This window comes from Corvus brachyrhynchos, unplaced genomic scaffold (genome assembly GCF_000691975.1).
Source record: "Corvus brachyrhynchos isolate BGI_N302 unplaced genomic scaffold, ASM69197v1 scaffold17, whole genome shotgun sequence".
Taxonomy (NCBI): domain Eukaryota; kingdom Metazoa; phylum Chordata; class Aves; order Passeriformes; family Corvidae; genus Corvus; species Corvus brachyrhynchos.
Genome location: NW_008240046.1, coordinates 4143347 through 4161828, shown reverse-complemented (window position 1 = coordinate 4161828; position 18482 = coordinate 4143347). Strand labels below are relative to the sequence as shown.

The 18482-nt window shown below is 36.6% G+C and overlaps 1 protein-coding gene across 1 annotated transcript; it reads right to left on the bottom strand.

The window, feature by feature from the left end:
* Positions 1-6497: 6497 nt before the first annotated feature.
* TMEM33 (transmembrane protein 33) lies at positions 6498-17666 on the bottom strand. Its single transcript, XM_008641398.2, has 6 exons — positions 17540-17666; positions 16916-17103; positions 15877-15944; positions 14948-15081; positions 12921-13004; positions 6498-11498 (listed from the first exon to the last, which is right to left on the bottom strand). Exons 1-6 carry the CDS (start codon positions 17623-17625, stop codon positions 11369-11371), a joined length of 690 nt encoding a protein of 229 aa, XP_008639620.1. The 5' UTR covers positions 17626-17666; the 3' UTR covers positions 6498-11368.
* Positions 17667-18482: the final 816 nt, after the last annotated feature.

The following is an 18482-nucleotide window of genomic DNA, read 5'->3' as shown; positions in this document are numbered from 1 at the left end:
AGTGCCTGGTGGAGGGCATACGGGTGGGCACGTGTAACAAAGGTACGCGCGTTAGATTTGTTAGCAGACGTGAAAGCACATTAGACATCTTATCAATAGGGTCACAGAAATAATTAGGTTGAAAAGATCTCTGAGATCATCGAGTTCAGCCTACGACCGAACACCAGCTTGTCAACTAGCCCATGGCACTAAGAGCCACATGCAGTCTTTCGTTAAACACCTCCAGGATGGTGACTCCCACCATTTCCCGGGGCAGCCTGTTCCAATGTCTAATGACCCTTTCTATGGAGAAATTCTTCCTAATGTCCAATCTAAGCTTTCCCTGGCGCAGCTTCAGACTGCATCTTGGCAGTCTCTTCCAACCTCGTTATTCTGTGATTCTCATCCTGTCACTTACCTGGGAGAAGAGGCTGACTTCACCTGGCTACAGCCTCCTTTCAGGCAGTTGTAGAGAGTGATATGGTCTCCCCTGAGCGTCCTTTTCTCCAGGATAAATAGCCCCAGCTCCCTCAGCCACTTCCCAGAAGACCTGTGGTCCAGACCCTTAACCAGCTTCATTGCCTTTCCCTGGACATAGGTAACATTAAAGCACGTACACTGAATCTGTTTGCATTATTTCTATATGAAAATGTGCTCCCCCTAGCCTAAGCCATCACCTAAAATGCCCTTCCCAGATCAGTGCTTAAAACAGGATTTAAAATGATGTCTTTCTCCAGGGAGAGTGCCATGTGGCTGACCCTGTGCTCTAGGGTTTTAAGGGCTGCCCGTGCCCAGCTGTGACACCTCCTGCCCTGCTCACCTACAGCCTGGATCACATGCCTGTAATCAGTCCCACTGGCACTGTATTATACTCTTTTATTTAAAAAGTTTTTTTCCAGTATAGCTTTGATATTGGTTTACATGACTGAGAAAGTCTCAGGCTTCCTTGCCTTCATTTGCACACTGGGAGGAACATGGGAGCTCACCAGAAGTTAGCTTGACAGGGAATTTGGATAATTATTGTACCTGATAATCCACAAAGCATTTGATCACTGAGGAGAGTTATTACAGTGCCTGTCTTTAACACACATAATTACATTTTGAACAAAGTTTACTGGCACGTCTTTACCAGCTACCTAGTAACATTGCCAAAACAAATTTTCCTAGAAGCCCAGGGGAGACAGATTGAAGTAAAATACTTCCACAGAATAATTAACACTCATCTTCCCAGTAGTACAACTGCAGCCATACCAAATGAATCAGGAGTATTGCAACAGATGCTGTATCATTAAGTACCAGATGTACAGCACTGGAATTAAATACTAAACTGACTGCAGGTTGTAAAGTAGCACAGGTGAGGTCACTTCACCAATTTCAGATGGAGTCTAACATGCAGCTGATACATGTTTTGCTGGTTATTTTGTCAACAGCCTAAGTAAAAAACAAAAATAAAGAGGAGGTTGAGAGTTCCCTATTTTTTTTCCCCTACATAAAGATGTTTGAAAGCATATAGAAATTCTTGAAACATTTGTAATTTCTGAAGACTCATTGCTATGCTCTAGAAGAGATGCTAAGTTTAGGTTTATCATTTCCTCTCTAAAACCAAATGGAACCACTAACTATTTAATATTCTTTTATCCATCTGAAAGTTACTGAATTTGCTTTCTCTGGTTTTGGTATTGTAAATATGAAACAAGAAGGAAAATAATACAACTGGAATAGCATAGACAGATTAATAGATACCAACAGTGTGGTGATCAACCAGGATTTACACAATCAGCTACTGTGCATGACCCTTTATATTGGCAAACACTGAAAACTGATGGAGACAAAGAGCAAGTAAAAGAGCGTCAATAACAGCCTATTCTGTGTGGAATAGCCAAGAACATAAAGCAATTGATAATGAATTACCAAGACTCCTGGCATGCAGCTGCAGCATCCTAAGAAAAAAAATCAACTGTATTTATGAGCATCTCAATTTATGAGTTATCAATCACTAGCAATGAACAGAGAAAAATCCTAAATGATATGGTATTTCAGGACATCCAAACTGCATTTAACAACTTTTTCTCTGTGGCAAAGAGTACTATATACAGCAAATCTGTGAGATCTTGTTTTCAATCAATATAGCTGGAATTGCATTCTGAGGTTTAATTTTGAATGAGGGTTATTCAATGACTACTTTAAGCCTGTATTTCATAAAATCAACCTAGGAAAAAAAAAAAAGAAGTCTCATTCACATTCAAGTTGCTAAATGCTAAACTGATAAGAAAATATTATTTCCATATACCATGCTTGTACATGGGCTTTTGTGCCATCTCAACCTCTGTCTAGGGGACAGAGGTTACTCATGTACCAATTGTGTCAAGATCTTGGTATGTCGCTCATAAGAGGGGGAGACTTGCTACCACGTCAGAGTCATTTCCTCAGGCCTCCTTTTGCAAAAACTCTAGAACCCTTTTTTATACAGCATATTACCTTGCCTATAAAAAATTATAAGGTTAAGTTGCCTTACGAGGTCTTCAGGAAGAACAGGGACTATGGCTACAACCTGTTTTATGGAGACACTTGAAAAGTTTACATAGAACTGCTTGCAGATCAAGAAAGCCAGGTGACTGGATTGAAATACAGACCTTTGAAAACTTTTTTCCTTATTCCTGTTTATTTAAAATAACTCAGTAACTGACTGTATTACTCAAGCTACAACAGTCCATCATGATGAAATTCTGCAATATTACTGCCTAGCAAGAAATCTGTGATATGTAAAGGCTAATAAGAAATGAATGATTTTAGTGTTCCTTGTATGAAAAATGAAGTAATATAAAGCCAATTTGAATATTTTTAAATTTGAAATTCATTAAATATTCAAGTTCATACAGTGGAGAGAGACTTGCCATGTCCCCAGATCCACAGGAAGAGCTGATGGTATTGACTTAATATAGTTTAAATTACTCTTTAGGATTCCCATCATATCCTGCCTTGTGGGTCTCTCACAGAGCGTAACAAGAGGAAAGAAGGGAAAAGGGAAAGACTTTTGATTTTTGTACCTTTTATGACACATATACGGTTAACACAAGCAGCTACATACCAGTAGTACAAAAAATATGTGAATAAATGAAGTGTCCAGTGATACCAAATAACCTCTAAGTTTTTCAGGCAAAACATTTAAATTCACAGAAAATGAGACAATATTTTGTGGTGGGCAGGTGCATGAGGAGAATGACTCTTCCAAAGCACAGAATGGTGAATCTTCAGAAGCTGCATAACACCACTCTGAGTCACAGGTCTGTAAAGCTATTTCATGGTCATTGGGTCAAAGATTTACATAAACTAAAAGTAAATATTTTCATTTCCAGCAACGGATAAGTGTTTTCAGTTATTCACATGCAGTTCATTCACCTAAACATCGGCAGTCATCTGCAGTTTCTTGAACTGGGGGCAGCAGTGCTCAACAAGCCGTTTCAAACCCAGCAGCAGCAGCAGCAGCAGATAGTGACTGCCAAAGGACAATAAATCATGAAGAGGCATTATTCTCCTGAGAAATTTAAACGGAAAGTTACTTTCCTGTAGCCAATACTCAGGACGAGCACATTACATTACTAAAACTTTTAGCTTCATAGTTGCAAATCAGCCACTAGAGGTCAGTAGTTTGGAATAAAATTAGCACACGGAGGAAGAATTCCATTTCATTTCAAATGGACAAATCATATAATTAAATAGAATTTCCAGCCTCTGAGTAAGGAAAAAGAACTCTTAAGGTTAGCAGCACTTACCTTCACCCAAAAGCAGAAAGCTAGTTTAAAATTCTTAAAAACAATACTAGGTACATAACACATAAAATACTGAAACAAGTACTCATTCTTTACAGTAATATACAGACATGCATAAGAACACAGGTCTGGAGGAAGCTTCTTGCATCATCAGGTTCAGTCTCTTGCTACTCCACTTGTTCTATAATTTCTTACATGAACCAAGCAAGGACCAGCTTAAAAGCAGCTTGATTCTTTTGCTTGTAAGAAAAAAAAATTACAATAATGTGAAATAAGCTCAATTAGTACTTTTGAAGTGCATAAGGGCAGTGTATTAGAAGCACCTGTGCAGTGCAAGAAACTTCTTTAACAACTATTTCCCTTACAAATGTGTAACATTCTGCAGAGAGAGAAGGCCACCAGAGGACAGGAAGAGGCTGATTCATCATGAAGTGCAAAGTATATTAACACTTCCAAAAAGGAGGAAAAACCCTCAAAGTATTACATTTTATTTAGTCATGTATCTAGTGATATAAGTATACATACACATCCATTCACAGTACATACACACTGGTGCACCTGAATGTCTTACCTCTGCCTCAGTGTGATGTTAAAAAATCTGAGATAATTAGAAATGTGAATAGAGCCATTGGATGCTCAAACACATGCATGCTGAACTTGATGCTTGTTGCTGTACCTGTAGTTTTCTAAGGCTTCAATATTTCTCTGTATTATACAGTTACACAACTGAAAATGCCACTAGACATATGAAAATTCAGAAAATCAACCTCGGATTTCCATCTGCCATTACAAAAAACTTTTCATTAATGGCTTTGATTTATACTTTAACACTGAAAGGATTCATTTATTTCAATTATTTTTGTTGTGCTTTAGTCAGAACCTAACTGAAGTTGTAATAGCAGAAAGTATGTTGAAAGGGATTGTAATACACAGACATCTGTTTGGTCATCTTTTCCAGATTAAAAAAAATTAAATCCAAAAATATTAAAATACTAAGTTACAAATATCTTGTTCTATGCAAACATTCATCAGGACAAAACCTCATGAGTTGTATGTACCAGGTCTTCCCCCGGATTGCCAAGAAAAAAAAAAAAACCAAGCCCAGAGCATTTCTTTCTTTACTGTTTCACTACAGAAGCTTCAAACATAATAGAGAACACATAATTCCACTGCAGCTGTTTTCTATTTTAAGTAAACCAAAATTAGACTGTCATCTCCTGTACCATGTGGCTATTTCAATTGTATTTTAATTTTTATGGAGAATAAATTATACATAATTTACAGCATGAAAACTTAAGTACTATCCAGAGGATACTGATGGCATAAAACCATGAATGGTGAACTGGGGCTTGTGAAAGCAACAGAGCACACAGCAGGATTTCCAGACATCTTTTTATCACAGAACTGTGTGACTCTTGGAGTGTCCTGCATAGGGCCAGGAGTCAGACTTGCCGATCCTGATTGGTCCCTTCCAATTCAGCATATTCTATGATTCTGGGATTTTCTGTGTTCTCATTATTTTTCTCCCCATTCTTCTTCCTTCCTTTTCTATTGCATTTCCACCTTCATGAAAACTACAGTTGATACTGCTTTAAACCCTGCAAATAATCTAGTCCTGCATCTTTTACAGTTTCTGATTTTCAGCTTAATTTTCCTGTGAAATATCTCAACTAACTAATGCATCATCTTCATCTAATATACTCCTGCTTTTAACACTGGCAAAGGAACATGAGCAAATATTCATAGGAACACGTATAGCAAATGAAAATACCATGATCTGCATTTGTTCCAGGAAAGCAGTTTCCCCAAGCCAGGCAAGAGTCTGGACTGTTCCAACACTTCACTCACCTCACAAGCAAGTTTTCATGGTCAGACACATGGAAGCTGTGATAGAGATGAACTCAAATCAATTTAAAGTAAGAACAAAGTCTTTCATGGCTCCTCAAAATACAATCCATACTACTGCTTTTACAAAAGCCCAGCTGTACGGTGGTAGCCTGGTGTGGTAGAATAAAGCCCATCTGATTGGCACTTGGGTTGAACAGAAGTCGGCTACTAACTGTGCCATCACCAATGAGCTACACCTAGCCCACAAGAAGAGGATAACAGGGTCACATTATTAAAAACAGTGGTTCACAGTTTTGCTTAGTAATTGCAAAACAAATTATTATTATCCTGACAAAAATTCCAAGTAATTCAGCAGTAACCACGACTCATTTTCAGTTCAGCAGTGGCACCTACTTAGGTAGTAGGATGTAATCATAGTCACAAAGTAACCTATTCTAAAATTAAAAGACAGGAATTTTGCCAAAACACAGGTGTACAACTTTCTCTATTAACACCTGCACTGAAAACATGGCAGTAAACTGGGCACACAGGTAGACTTTCTTCCACAGGACTTGGAATTACCTATGCCAGATATAAAGCAGAGTAGTTCCAATGAATTAAAGACAGGAATCAGCTCTTTTTTCTGTTTTGATATACACCTTAATCTTCCTGTTTCTCTAGAAAAAGTAAATGAGGTGCTGCAGTAGCTCACTGCATCTTGCACTATTCTAAACACATACACAAAAAACAAACACCCAACATGCACCTTGAACATTTAACACAAAGCTGTTGGTCACTAACTCAAATTGACTCAGAGATTGGAACTTATTTAAGTGCTGTTTTGCAACACACCCTAGTAATAGTTAAAATCCAGAAAAAATACACAATCTGATTTCAAGAACATCAACAAAACAATAGGTATCAATACAGAAAACTATTTAATTTGTTTCAAAGTATTTGAAATACAAATACTTGACATACAAAATATTTGACATACAAAGCACATACTGTGAAGAAGGGTCACAATAAATTACAAATGGAGATACTTGCTCATTCACTGAGAGAAGCCCTTGGTATTTCCAATTTCATACCATCAAATTTATCATTCTTGCTGATTTAAGCACAGCACTGAACAAATATGGATCCCAGTGCTTTCTTTCACAGGTACTGGTATGGATGATTTACTGCAGTGATCCAATTTGAAAATCAGTAGGGACCAGTAAATTGCTGCATAAAAGAAAGAGCGAATGAGGTGCTTTTTCCTTAGTGTCAGCAGCCTGCGATTATTATGTTTATTAGATTTTCTTGAAAGGGCTTCACATTTTCTCAAATATGCAGGAGAACTGTATTTCCCCTCTGAGCCCTTACATTAGCATTTTGTGCCTCAGTCCTTGAATACAAGTAAAAGATGAATTTTTCAATTAATTTTAAAAGTTTATACCAGCTGGATGGCACAGAACTAAGCAATGAAACTCCCTTACCTGCACAACATCTGCCATTATCACAGAGCTAGCTTCTGCAGAGAAGTTAATAAGTAATGCTGAGCTTTTATGAAAAAGATTTTTGAATTCACATTTAAGATTAAATTCTATTACATTATCCATACTGATATCTTTCCATCTTTGAAATAAAGGATTGCTTGAGGTTCTGTCCTTAAAAGGCAATTTAAAACAGCAAGGCCTGACTGTTCCTGTGACTTTAAGAAAATTATAGCACTATATAAGTTACAATACAAAGATACACTAACCAATTTCAGTGTCTATATAGTTTAACGACAAATAGGTGTACCACAGCAATTAAAAATTATAGACAATTTAAAAAGATTAGCATACCCTACTACCATCTAGTACCTTAAGTGCTTGGGATCTTACTCTGCTGCATGATTTTTTGTCAGAGATGATGATACAAGGGCCACACGTAGCATTGCACATGATAATCAATTTTTGAAACCACTTTAAAAGAACATGGTGTTCTAGCGCAATGGTCTTCTTTACCCTTAATCTGAGCAATGTAAGGTACAGTACCTTTAAAGTATTTAAGCCTACAGTTAGTATAATTTTAGGAGCAGGACTAACAAGTCATATGTGGAGTAGAAACAAACCAGTTTCCTCTGGGCACTTGTCCAACTCTCTTTTTTCTATTTCCTGCTCTGCCAGAACTCTTACATCCTCTCAGGCAAGCGCTCTTTCCTTCCATGTCTCTATTCCTGTCTGTAAAATAACTTCCTTAATAAACATAGCATCTGTACAGCAAAGGTTGCAATACAGGTGCCTAACAATAAAAGGGTCTGACACAGACTGTACAAAATAACTGGCTACATTATTTGTTTGGACAGTACTATCACATACATAGTTAGCAGCTCAAAAACTGTTGGAAGAAATAGTGGCTCATAATTATAATAATTTTTATTTAAATCCTTGAGACATTAACAGATACTGCTCCACTTAAACACCCATCAAAGAAAGGAGCAAAACATAAAACTGACAGCACAGAAATCACAATAAATGTATAAAATTAAATAAAAGGCAATAAAGGAGAGGATGGATATATTGGTGAGTTACTTTTACGTAAGAAATCCCAACTGGCATTAGCTACTCCAACAGACTCAATGGCTCCTGATACCTTACCTACAGATGAAAACAGACAAGTGTTATATTGAAGTATCACTTCTACAGAAAGCTTGTACAGAGCAAAGGATTGGGCTACCCACACAATCTATGCAACAGCACTTAACCTATGAAAGCTGACAAAAAGCAATGAGCAGTGTGATGTATACCAGTGGAAACAGTTATCACATTAGGTACCTTTCAGTAATACAAAAACTCATCTGCTTCAGTTTGGGGTTGGCAGGCACTTTATGCTCAGTTGCAAAATTTCTCTACAATCACAGACTTCTGTCACAGCCTCTGCACCACAGGTAGCTGTTGACAGCATAGCAGCATGAACATACAGCTCTCTTCACCAAAAAAACCTCAAGCTATCAGGATACAACCAGAATTTTATGTTTAATTTAATAATTAGAATAGAAACAGTCACAAACTGTGGTGAGGAACCAGGCTCAAGGACAGAATGTTTTTGCTGGCATTGAGGAAACTCAGTGTTATCACTTAGGCAGCTGAAAGGCTACAGTAAAAATCAAAGTTGATGCAGTGCACAGGTCAGTTACCCTATTTATTTGGTTTGAACATTATTCTTACAACATTGTTCCATGTTTTCTCGGCATATCAGAGAAGTAAGTTTTACCAGGCCACAAGCTGCTCATTTGTCAAGCAACTCCTCACAAAGTCAAGAATATACTACTGGCCAAATCAAATCAAATCAAATCCCATTTATGAAATTTCCTCCTCTTGGTCCATTTTCAAGACTTAATAGAGTTAAATTCAGTATCCACACATAAGTTCTACTTCATAGTACTGTCTTCCAACTCTTTACTCACAGCATTGTCATTCACTTACTCCTTTTAATCCTTCTCCGGCATTCATTGAGTTGGATCTCTACTTAGCATCCTTCAGTTACAGCTGCATTACACTGGATCCAGTTTAGACTCGTCTCTAATTTAATAACATCATACAATTAAGGAACAGGAGAATGCACCTGTAACAGCAGTCAGACCACAAAAATTTGCTCAGAAGTAATATGTTGTTTTGCTTACAGTAATTACAGATTTATTTGCCTTCCACTCCCAGTGTGGGGGATCAACTTAGATGACCAAATTAACTTTTAAATCGCAGTGGTGCAAACAGCTGAAGAGAGTCTGATGTCACCATTCAAAAAACACATCATGCAACATGACAGAAGGTCTAGAATCATGCTGAGGAACTGAAACGGTAATAAGTAAGTCTGGATTTTTTTCTCTGATTAGATACCATTGTTGCAGTGCTCATTCTTGGGTTAGATTTTGAAGGAAAGGGTCATAAATTTTTGCACCTCAGAAGGCAAAAATTCCCTATAAAATAATTTAGAAATGCACAAGACATTATATCCCAATTCAGGAGCAGCACTGGGAATATAAGAACATGCACACATACACACAGGACAGCATTCTGCTCAACTTCCAGGTTCAAGCATCAGTAAGTTGTGTTAAGAGAGACAATGAGCCTGAAAAGCCTAGCAAGTTACATTTAACACTCCTTTTATTGCAGTAGAAATTTTAGTTTTTATAAAATCCTCAAATTACAGGATATACATATAATCAATCTCATTGCAAGTCTTTAGCAGCTGTAGAGCATTAACTGCATGCAGTTGCTTCTGCAGTGTGCAAGTATTCTATAAATAGCTAATAATGTTCAGAGAGCAAGACAAGTAGTCAAAGAATATCATATTCAATTACCAACTGGTTCAACAGTACCAAGAGGTTGAGAAAAAAAATGAAATAAGTTTATAAATACATGGCTCTGATCTAAAAACTAATACAACTGGAAAGTCAGAATGATATTCACATCGCAATCAAAATAACTCAACAGTTACAGGAAAATACTTTGCTTCAAGACTGTTTTTGAAAGAGTTTCACGTAAGGTTTCTCTGACCATGGAAGAATAGTTAAGTTCAGTACTACAGAAGTTTACAAAAGGCCAATGAAAGCCCCTTAACTTTATGCAGTTAGAATACTAACACTAACTACAGAAAATCTGGCAAATATTTTGCCTTGAATTTCTGGAAAGAAGTTGTGTTCAGACAGATAGTATTATTTTTTCATAACCTATCCTTCAGCTGCTGGGTGAATGCATCATCAATGTAATTAATCTATGCACTTAATTTAATATTCACTTCCATAGTCATCAGATGGATTTATGCCAAGAAATCCTACACCCATTTGTTTCAGAAGCTGCCTAAACAGGTACAATTCTTTATGCAAATTTCCCATCACAATGAGGGTCTCAGAAACTGGAATAACAATTTATATAGAGCTAACTACAGATTAATTTTCTAAAAAGCTTGAATTACTGCAGTCTCACATTTGTGTGGACACAAGAACCAATCTGCAATGACTCTGCGAAAGTTACTTCATTTACATTGATCAGTTCATTTGAGACATGGTTAAAGTTTAAGCATTGCATCTTTGAAAATCCTACAGGTCAACAGTTTGGCTTGGTAAAACAACTTGTTACGACAAGAAAACTGCACAGTTTTCTGTGATCAGTCTTGGTATTTCTTCCAACAGTGTAAGGTAAGATTATGTCACAAGGTAGAAATGTGGGAGAGTTCTTTTTAAGTATTATTAATAAAAATAGCCTCTCCTTCACAAAAAGTGTTATCTCTGTCAGCTTGATAGATTTTCTTCCCTTGTGTTAACTTCAAAGTGGGCTGTATTTCTATACTGAGTATAAATTGGACAAAATAGTTCTACATATACATTTTGTAAGCAGAAGTATACTGTCCAAAGTGTACTGCATAGGTATGTGTATCAACTGCTATCCACTGGAAACATCCTGAAGTAGCTAAAGTTAGTTCCAACTAACATAAACCTAGTGAGCACAGATCTCTTACAAGAAGTTTCAATCAATCTCAAACAATCCTTGATTTAAAAAATAAAGCAAAACAACAAACTTGTATGATTGGGCACGTTCTAGGTAGGATGCAGCTACTTTTTTTATCAATTAACAATACAGCACAGTAATTTTAAGTTTCTATTGTTTGTTTTTGATATGCTAAATTTCGTATTATTTCCAAGAAAAGCATATATGTATTCTTATACAGCCTGGAGTGAGACCAGTGTAAAACCAGGAATTTCCAATCATCAGCAGAAGTGCCAGCTGCTCAAATGTTCACAAAACACAAGTGCCTGAATTTGGCTATGCAACAGTTGGTGCCAATCTGCTTATAAAGGAAATGCCGCTGAGGCATAGTCTTCTTATAAAAACAGGGCACGAGGGCTTCATTATTAAGTGTTCAACAACAATCCTGAGCTCGGTGAAGAGAGTCCTGAAAAATCAGATTTAAAGACAGTTTTAAAATCCTACAGCATTTTTCAGAAGTATTATCTACATATATCTTTTTAATTCACTTCCTTTCTCAACATCACACATACACACACACACAGAGACATTTTAAGTTAAATTCTTTGGACCAATTCAGTGCTGCAGTATCTTCAAGAGCATCAGAATTCTTGATTTTTAAACATTAACATTTTAACTAATTCTATATCCATCCTCGACTGGAAGCTACTGAAGTAGAGACAACAGAGAAACTCCACCTTCAAGCAAATAAACAAAAGGAAAAAAAAAAGAAATACTATAAAGACTATAAAAAGCACTATAAAAAAAGAGAAAAAATAATAATGCTTTATCACAAATAGTGTAAGGAGTTGGGAGGCAATTAAGTGTTTGTGCTACTTCTTCCCAATATGCAAGAATCCTGCACTGCAGAAGCAACTAGAAGACGACAGGCATGAGAAATAAAACCCACATCAACAGTTTCCCTTAAAACAAAAAAAAATGACAGCAGAACATTTTGGATAAACTAGTTCTACTGAAAGTCAATTTTAGTATTGCACAGCTTAAATTATTTTTAGATACCAAAGTAGTAAAGCAACTTCATCGATGATGTTGGTGTTAGTTAAAAATAAATATATGTAGTAGGATGGAACAATTGATTTCTTGCAAAAATAGGCAATAGAAGACAATTAAGCTTAAGATTCTCAGACCTGTCCTTGCATACCATGGCAGCCAAAGCCACTTTCTTGGCACTTTAGCAAGCCATTTTCTGATCAAGTAGACTGGAAAGTATGTTCACAAAACCTTATGCTATGTAATGGTCATAAGAAAACTTCTGAGAAAGCACTCACCTGAGAAAACGCTCATAGAAATATTTATGATTTCAAAGTCTAAAGCAACAATATTGGCTTGACCAACTTCATAAACAATAAGGTCCTATTTAAAATATAATTAGCTTTATTTATGAATTCAACTACAGAAGGTAATGAACATGTTTAAGATCATCCACAGCATTTTTTTCTCAAAATAAAACTTCTCTCTTTTCCAGTACTACACAAGTTTTTAAGTGCCTATTTATATATGGGCTTAGCCTCATATGTACCTAGGATCTAAAAATAAGGATATCTTTCTGAAAAGAAAGACCTTCTTCCAAAGTGTACTTTTAATTACACAAGCACATTCTGAAAGCTCCCATTCAAGAATAGTGGTACCTTTGTGACCACTTACGTGAAAAAATCTAACCTTTAACCAGCCAGGGATTTATTTAACATCCAGGTGTATTTCACATTCTATAATTGCCATTTGCAGATGTAGTATTATGAGTTCTGCATTCATTTTAGAATGAAAAGTTTCTGAATGCCTAAGCACTATGCAGTTAAACACTAACTTCCAAAATCAATTTAGTACTTACCGACAGTATGGATTTCGTCGAGAAGAGTAGCGTAATGTAAGAAACCTATAGTAAATGAATGGCTGGAGCAGACTCCCTTGTCCACTGAAAGAGAATAGTTCAGTAGAGCTTACTAGTGACAAAAAAACCCCCCAAAACAAAACACCAATACCAGGATTTTTTCTAAGAAAAGCAAGCAAACTACTTGGGCTCAAAGAAAAGCTAGATTTGGGTCACATTGGTTCAGAAAATCTAGACCTGACAAGAAAAAGTACATAACCATATACTTACAAATACAGAAGCTTCCATTACAGAATAAAACTGCTCAATGAAGCAGTTAAAGAAGTGCTGTTCTTGTATTGATTTTATATTTATGAAGTGTTTTTATATGCCTCATTTCTGGTGGTGTGCAAAGAATCACAGGAATGGTGGTGGATGTGTTCCGCAGCAAGAAAACGTGTGTTGGTCCAGCACAAAAACTGGCTGACACAAGTAGTCCAGTTACAGTGAGCCTTTTCACTTTGAATATCTGGGCCATATTTCTAGCATCTTTTGCAAAACTTCTCAGAACACATTGCAGACAATTACAGACGTATAATGCGACTTTAATGCCAAGCTAATACCCAGTTATTTCACTTACAGTGAAATTCGGTTTTTGGTATTTCACAAAACTGCTGTTTCAAATGGCTGTGCTGTGAAACTGTGAAAACGCAGCACACAAACCATACACAGCAAAGCACAGAAATGCCCTAAGTTTTAGTGACTTAGGGCATGTATTTAAAATCACTTTAGTGACTTTAAATACATTATTTAAAATTTCTGTTTGAATTTAAACATGATGGCTCCAGGAAGTAGAACTCCTTCAAGTATTAGCAGCATCTTTACCCAGAAGAAAAATATAAAGTGAAAGTGAGCTACAGGAGGGACAAAAGAGGAAATCTTGAAACCTGTACAGTATTGACAAACAATTTAATATGCTACAACATTTAAAGAACAAGATCTCGCAATAGCTGCATTTAACAATTAAATTATTTTAAAATTTGGCATATGATTTTTTACAAGCTTCAGTATCTGCTAGATGACATACCAAGTAGCAACATGTCTCATATTACATTCTCCACAGAGAGGCAAAAGAAAAAAAAAAGCTATACTAAGTTCAAAGCACTTGAAAGTTTCAGATACTGGATAGAGTGTATCTGTCAGCTGGTAAGTAGTCTTAGATGAAATGCAATCCTTGAGGGCTGAAGCATTGAAATGTTCAGCAGATATAACAAAAGATAAAGACAAATTATGCATCCTATCCACTTCCAGGAAGATAAAGCCTCCCTTCTACTGGTTATGAGACCACTCAAGATAAATGCTCTCAGTATGCTATACCTTGTAGAGAACAAAGGCTGTATTCCCCCTCCAAATACTAAAAGGCGATGACCCAAACTTCAGAGACTGGCAGGTCATTATACCTATACAACTTCAGTAGGATTCCAATATGTTCAAGATCCCTAAAATGAATTCAACAGGCTACACAGCAGGCAAAACCAAATGGAATAAAAAAAACCCAGAAGGGTCATTGCTCAGAAGCATCATAGGAGAGAATGCAACCTGCTCCTGCTTGCACAGTTTTTGCATAATGAAACTCCATGCCATTTAAATTTCAGGAATCTAATTTTAAAAAATAAGAGTTCATTTTCAGTGAAGCTGAAAATCTTAATGTTGTATTAAACTAACCAAAATTAAACTTACTGAACAATATACTGACAGAAATGTAGGCGAATTCAAGTTTCAAGCCTGAAAAACTTCCATGTGACTCATCACCCATGCTATGAAAGGGAAGGTTTTCTGGTGCTCAGTTGCATCACAATGAATGTTTTTTGATGTCAGGATGCACCAACTTAAGAAGCCTAGGAATCAACTAAATTTTACTTGAAATTCAAGCCTTGGTCAGGCAGAACCATACAAATGGAGTACTATGATCCACAGAGAACTCATTTGCAAAAAGTAGTCTTGTGTAGCAAGTTGCTAATTATTTAAATATTTATCATAATTCTTACCTGAAGAGCATAAAAACTGTAGCTGGCATCAGGAAAATTTCATTGCAAGCAATGAATTTTAGAATATTCTGTTGATTAGCATCCAGTTTCTCTAAGAGATTTCTCAAAAAGGGCAAACTATTTGAACTTCGTGCCTTTAAATAAGAAAACATGATTTACACAAAACCTGCAAGTTACACCTATCTTCATTAGCACAGAGAAAACAAAATACAAACAATTGTCATTTACCACCCATTCATATCACCCATTTTAAGACTTCATCAGTATTGAGATTAGTATCCTAAGGAAAACTACTGCAGGCTTGGAACTCCGTAATTTACAGAATTCAACTAAAAGCATCAGGTGTTGCAATTCCCTCATCCACCCATTTTAGGTTCAACTGCACAGAGATGGCTACGAGCCTTGTTCAGTCCACTAGGAGGAAGTGCCCACGGTAGCAAGACAGCCCAGTTAGGAACACCAAAGCCTGGAGTTACATTGAAATGCACAAGGCAGTGCATTGAGCAGCAAGTCCAACTGGCTAGTATTTTGCTTGCTAGTCTCACCCTGTAGTTTGTTACTTTACTACTGAAATAGAAAAATAAAATTCTCAGGATATGGTTTAGCTTGAAAAAGACACATCTAAAGTTTCAACTTAACTGTTCCACAGCTTTTGTTTCCCTCAAAGAAAAGCATTTGAAGAAAAATAATTAGTGTCAACTCCAACATATCATCCCACAGAAGGGGAAAAAATAAAAAAACAAACCACCAAACCCAACCAACCCAGAAAAGTCTTCTCAAATTCTCTGTGCTGAGATTCTATACTACAGTTTCACTCTAATTCCTCTAGTGAAACCAAAGAAAACCAAACCAGAGCTGCAACTTAAACCTGTTAATAAACCCCAAGAATACCAACTGTATTAATCGTAATATATACATATCATACTTACATCAAGAACCTTCTTTGTGTATGTGGCAGCATGAAGCAGAGAGAACAGCAGAACTGGAAAAATACTCACTGAAGCAAGCCATAAGGAAAATTACAGACTTTACAAGTGCTTCATTTCTCTGTGATTTTATACTACACAAGTCATAGCTCGATGGCTCTTTGCAAGAGTTTGGCTGGAATTACCTATACTGGATGAAGATATGTGTAAGTCTAAAATCTATATTTATAGCTCTTCCTTTTGCTTCTTACATCTCTTTGCTATGCCTTTTTATTAACTTCAAAATAAGGCTATCTGCAAACATGCAAAAGTATAACACACACCATTACACACCAGTGTGTTTCTACTGAAAAAAGAAATGCGTTTTTTCTGCACAGAAGGTACATGTGAGCTTACTACTCAAAACCTCTTAAATACATGTAGCCATATTTTTTGTTAAAAGATGATACAAAATTAATTTCTTTACCAAGGAACACACAGGTGGCAGCCATTGAGATTTTACAGAACAAGAATGTAGACATTTCTCTGCCAGAAAGATTTTAGGAGTAGGACATTAAGCATACATAGCGTGGCATAAAGAAATGTCAGCTCTGACATTTGATACCTTTGACAATCCACAGGAGCAAATTTTTTGCGGATTTTATTGGTTTAATAACTTATCTGAGAAAGTTACTACTGAATAATTATCTCTCTACATGATGAATGTCTGCTACAGTGAGAAATCATGTATAAACCCTGTACCAGCAATAAATGAAAATTACCAACTTCTCCAAATATCACTGGAGAGCGGTCATAAAATCCACCAAACTTAAATCTTGAAAAAAGAAAATCTAAGCAGCCAGAGAATGCAGTGCACTAATTATAGAGCTTATTAAACTGAATATGGATCAATCAACATAAGCCTCTCATATTTTACATAGAGTATGTTCTGTGAATAGCAAACATTTCAAACTAGTTTTTCAAACAATGGCAAAGGTGATTAAAAGAATCAGATTTCTAATATATTTAAAAACACTAGCAGGATGACACAAGTAAAGGATACTTGTAACAGGGTAGGAATTCACAAAGATAAGGGAGTACAACAGGTAATGGCAGCTGTCCTCGAGCAAAGCCTGGGCCAGAAATGCCCTGCTAAGCTGGAAATGCGGTAGCCTTTGGTGTAGTCGGAGGGCACTGGTAAGAGCATTTGCCAGCAAGGCACGCTGATAGAAGCTTGCTGCTTCATGCAACCTGCAAATCATCAGAGGAGATGTTACCATGTGAACCAAGCTCAGAAGTCTTCTACCCTCGAGAATTGCATCACAACTGAACAATACCTAAAGTATTTATTTCTATTATTGTACATAACCACTATTACCAAAAAATAACTCAAAAACTGGTTAACACTGACTTTACTGAAGGTGCCTAAAGTAAAACAACTCAATATATTACTCCATTTACACATAAAAACATGCATTTACCACTACTTTACATTTGCTCAACACATTTTCCAAACACATCTACAAGTGTTTTAAACCAATCTAAAATCTGTAAGCTGTTCTGACAAAAAGCATCCAAGTAAGCTGAGTAACAGCAATTTACTCTTACATGAAAAAACAATTCTATGCAAAGGGAATCTAGTTAGTTTGTAAATTTTAATGCTGTTTTACAATATTACACTACATACCCCAGAAGAGGCAGGACAAATAAAGCTGAGCAGTAGACTGTGAACAAGCGGGAAATCCACATTGCTGTATCCAACTTGTTAGCCATCAGAAATTGCTACATCGGAAAAGAAAAAAAAGGAAAAATAAAAAAAGACCAGCCCCAACAGAAGTCAGTATCTTAATATCTGCATACAATGAACATTCTTCCCAGCTATATTGAATTGCAAGTCTTTCTCCAATCTCAAATATAAGCAAATTATAGCTTGAAGCAGAAAGCTTTTCTTTTGTTCTGTGATACTTGGCTCATACAATGTTACTAGCCAGATCAAAAATAGCTTGGCTTCCTCAGAACCAAGAGGCTCCTTTGTACAATACAATCAAATACAGTCATAAGAACTTCTAGAAAAATAGTTTTCCTATCCAAACACACCTCACTAAACAGTCAGCTTCACAAATGTTACCATATAGGGTTTCTAGACCTGACTGACTTTTGTATCGACTGCTTCAAGGTTTCTTTTAGAATACAATACACAGGTGGGGCTAAATCTCCACAATTCTTAGCAAGGGGGAAAAATACAGGGTCAGGTAAAGTTAGCAAAACTACATTACAAGGAAAGTGGCATTGTTTTGGCCTACATACTCCTGGCCTTGAACAAGCAGAAACATTTTCATAGTAATCCTGCACCTCTCCTGTTGTTGAGCTCTCCCTAACTACAGCCCTCCTCAGTCCTGCTATAGCCCCAGCGCCAGAAAGGCTGTCATGAAGCACAGAATGCTTTTGGCTATATGTGCCTCAGACTCAAAACAACAGCTTCCTTCCACCTGAAAGAGCTACGGTTTTTTTCAAAATTTGGACCAGCTTTTGAGGATTTCTCTTCTCCTCTATATTCCTAGTGCATCTCCATGGAAATGACCAGAAACCTACAAGCATCTTTATAATATGATCTCGTATCTTAGTTGCAC

Coding starts and splice junctions, on each gene's coding strand:
- TMEM33 (XM_008641398.2), bottom strand. CDS start 17,625: ATGGCTAACAAGTTGGATACAGCAATGTGGATTTCCCGCTTGTTCACA. Junction 15,082..15,876: donor ACACAAAGAAGGTTCTTGAT/GTAAGTATGATA, acceptor TCTTATTTAAAG/GCACGAAGTTCAAATAGTTT. Junction 11,499..12,920: donor CGACGAAATCCATACTGTCG/GTAAGTACTAAA, acceptor CTGATTTTTCAG/GACTCTCTTCACCGAGCTCA.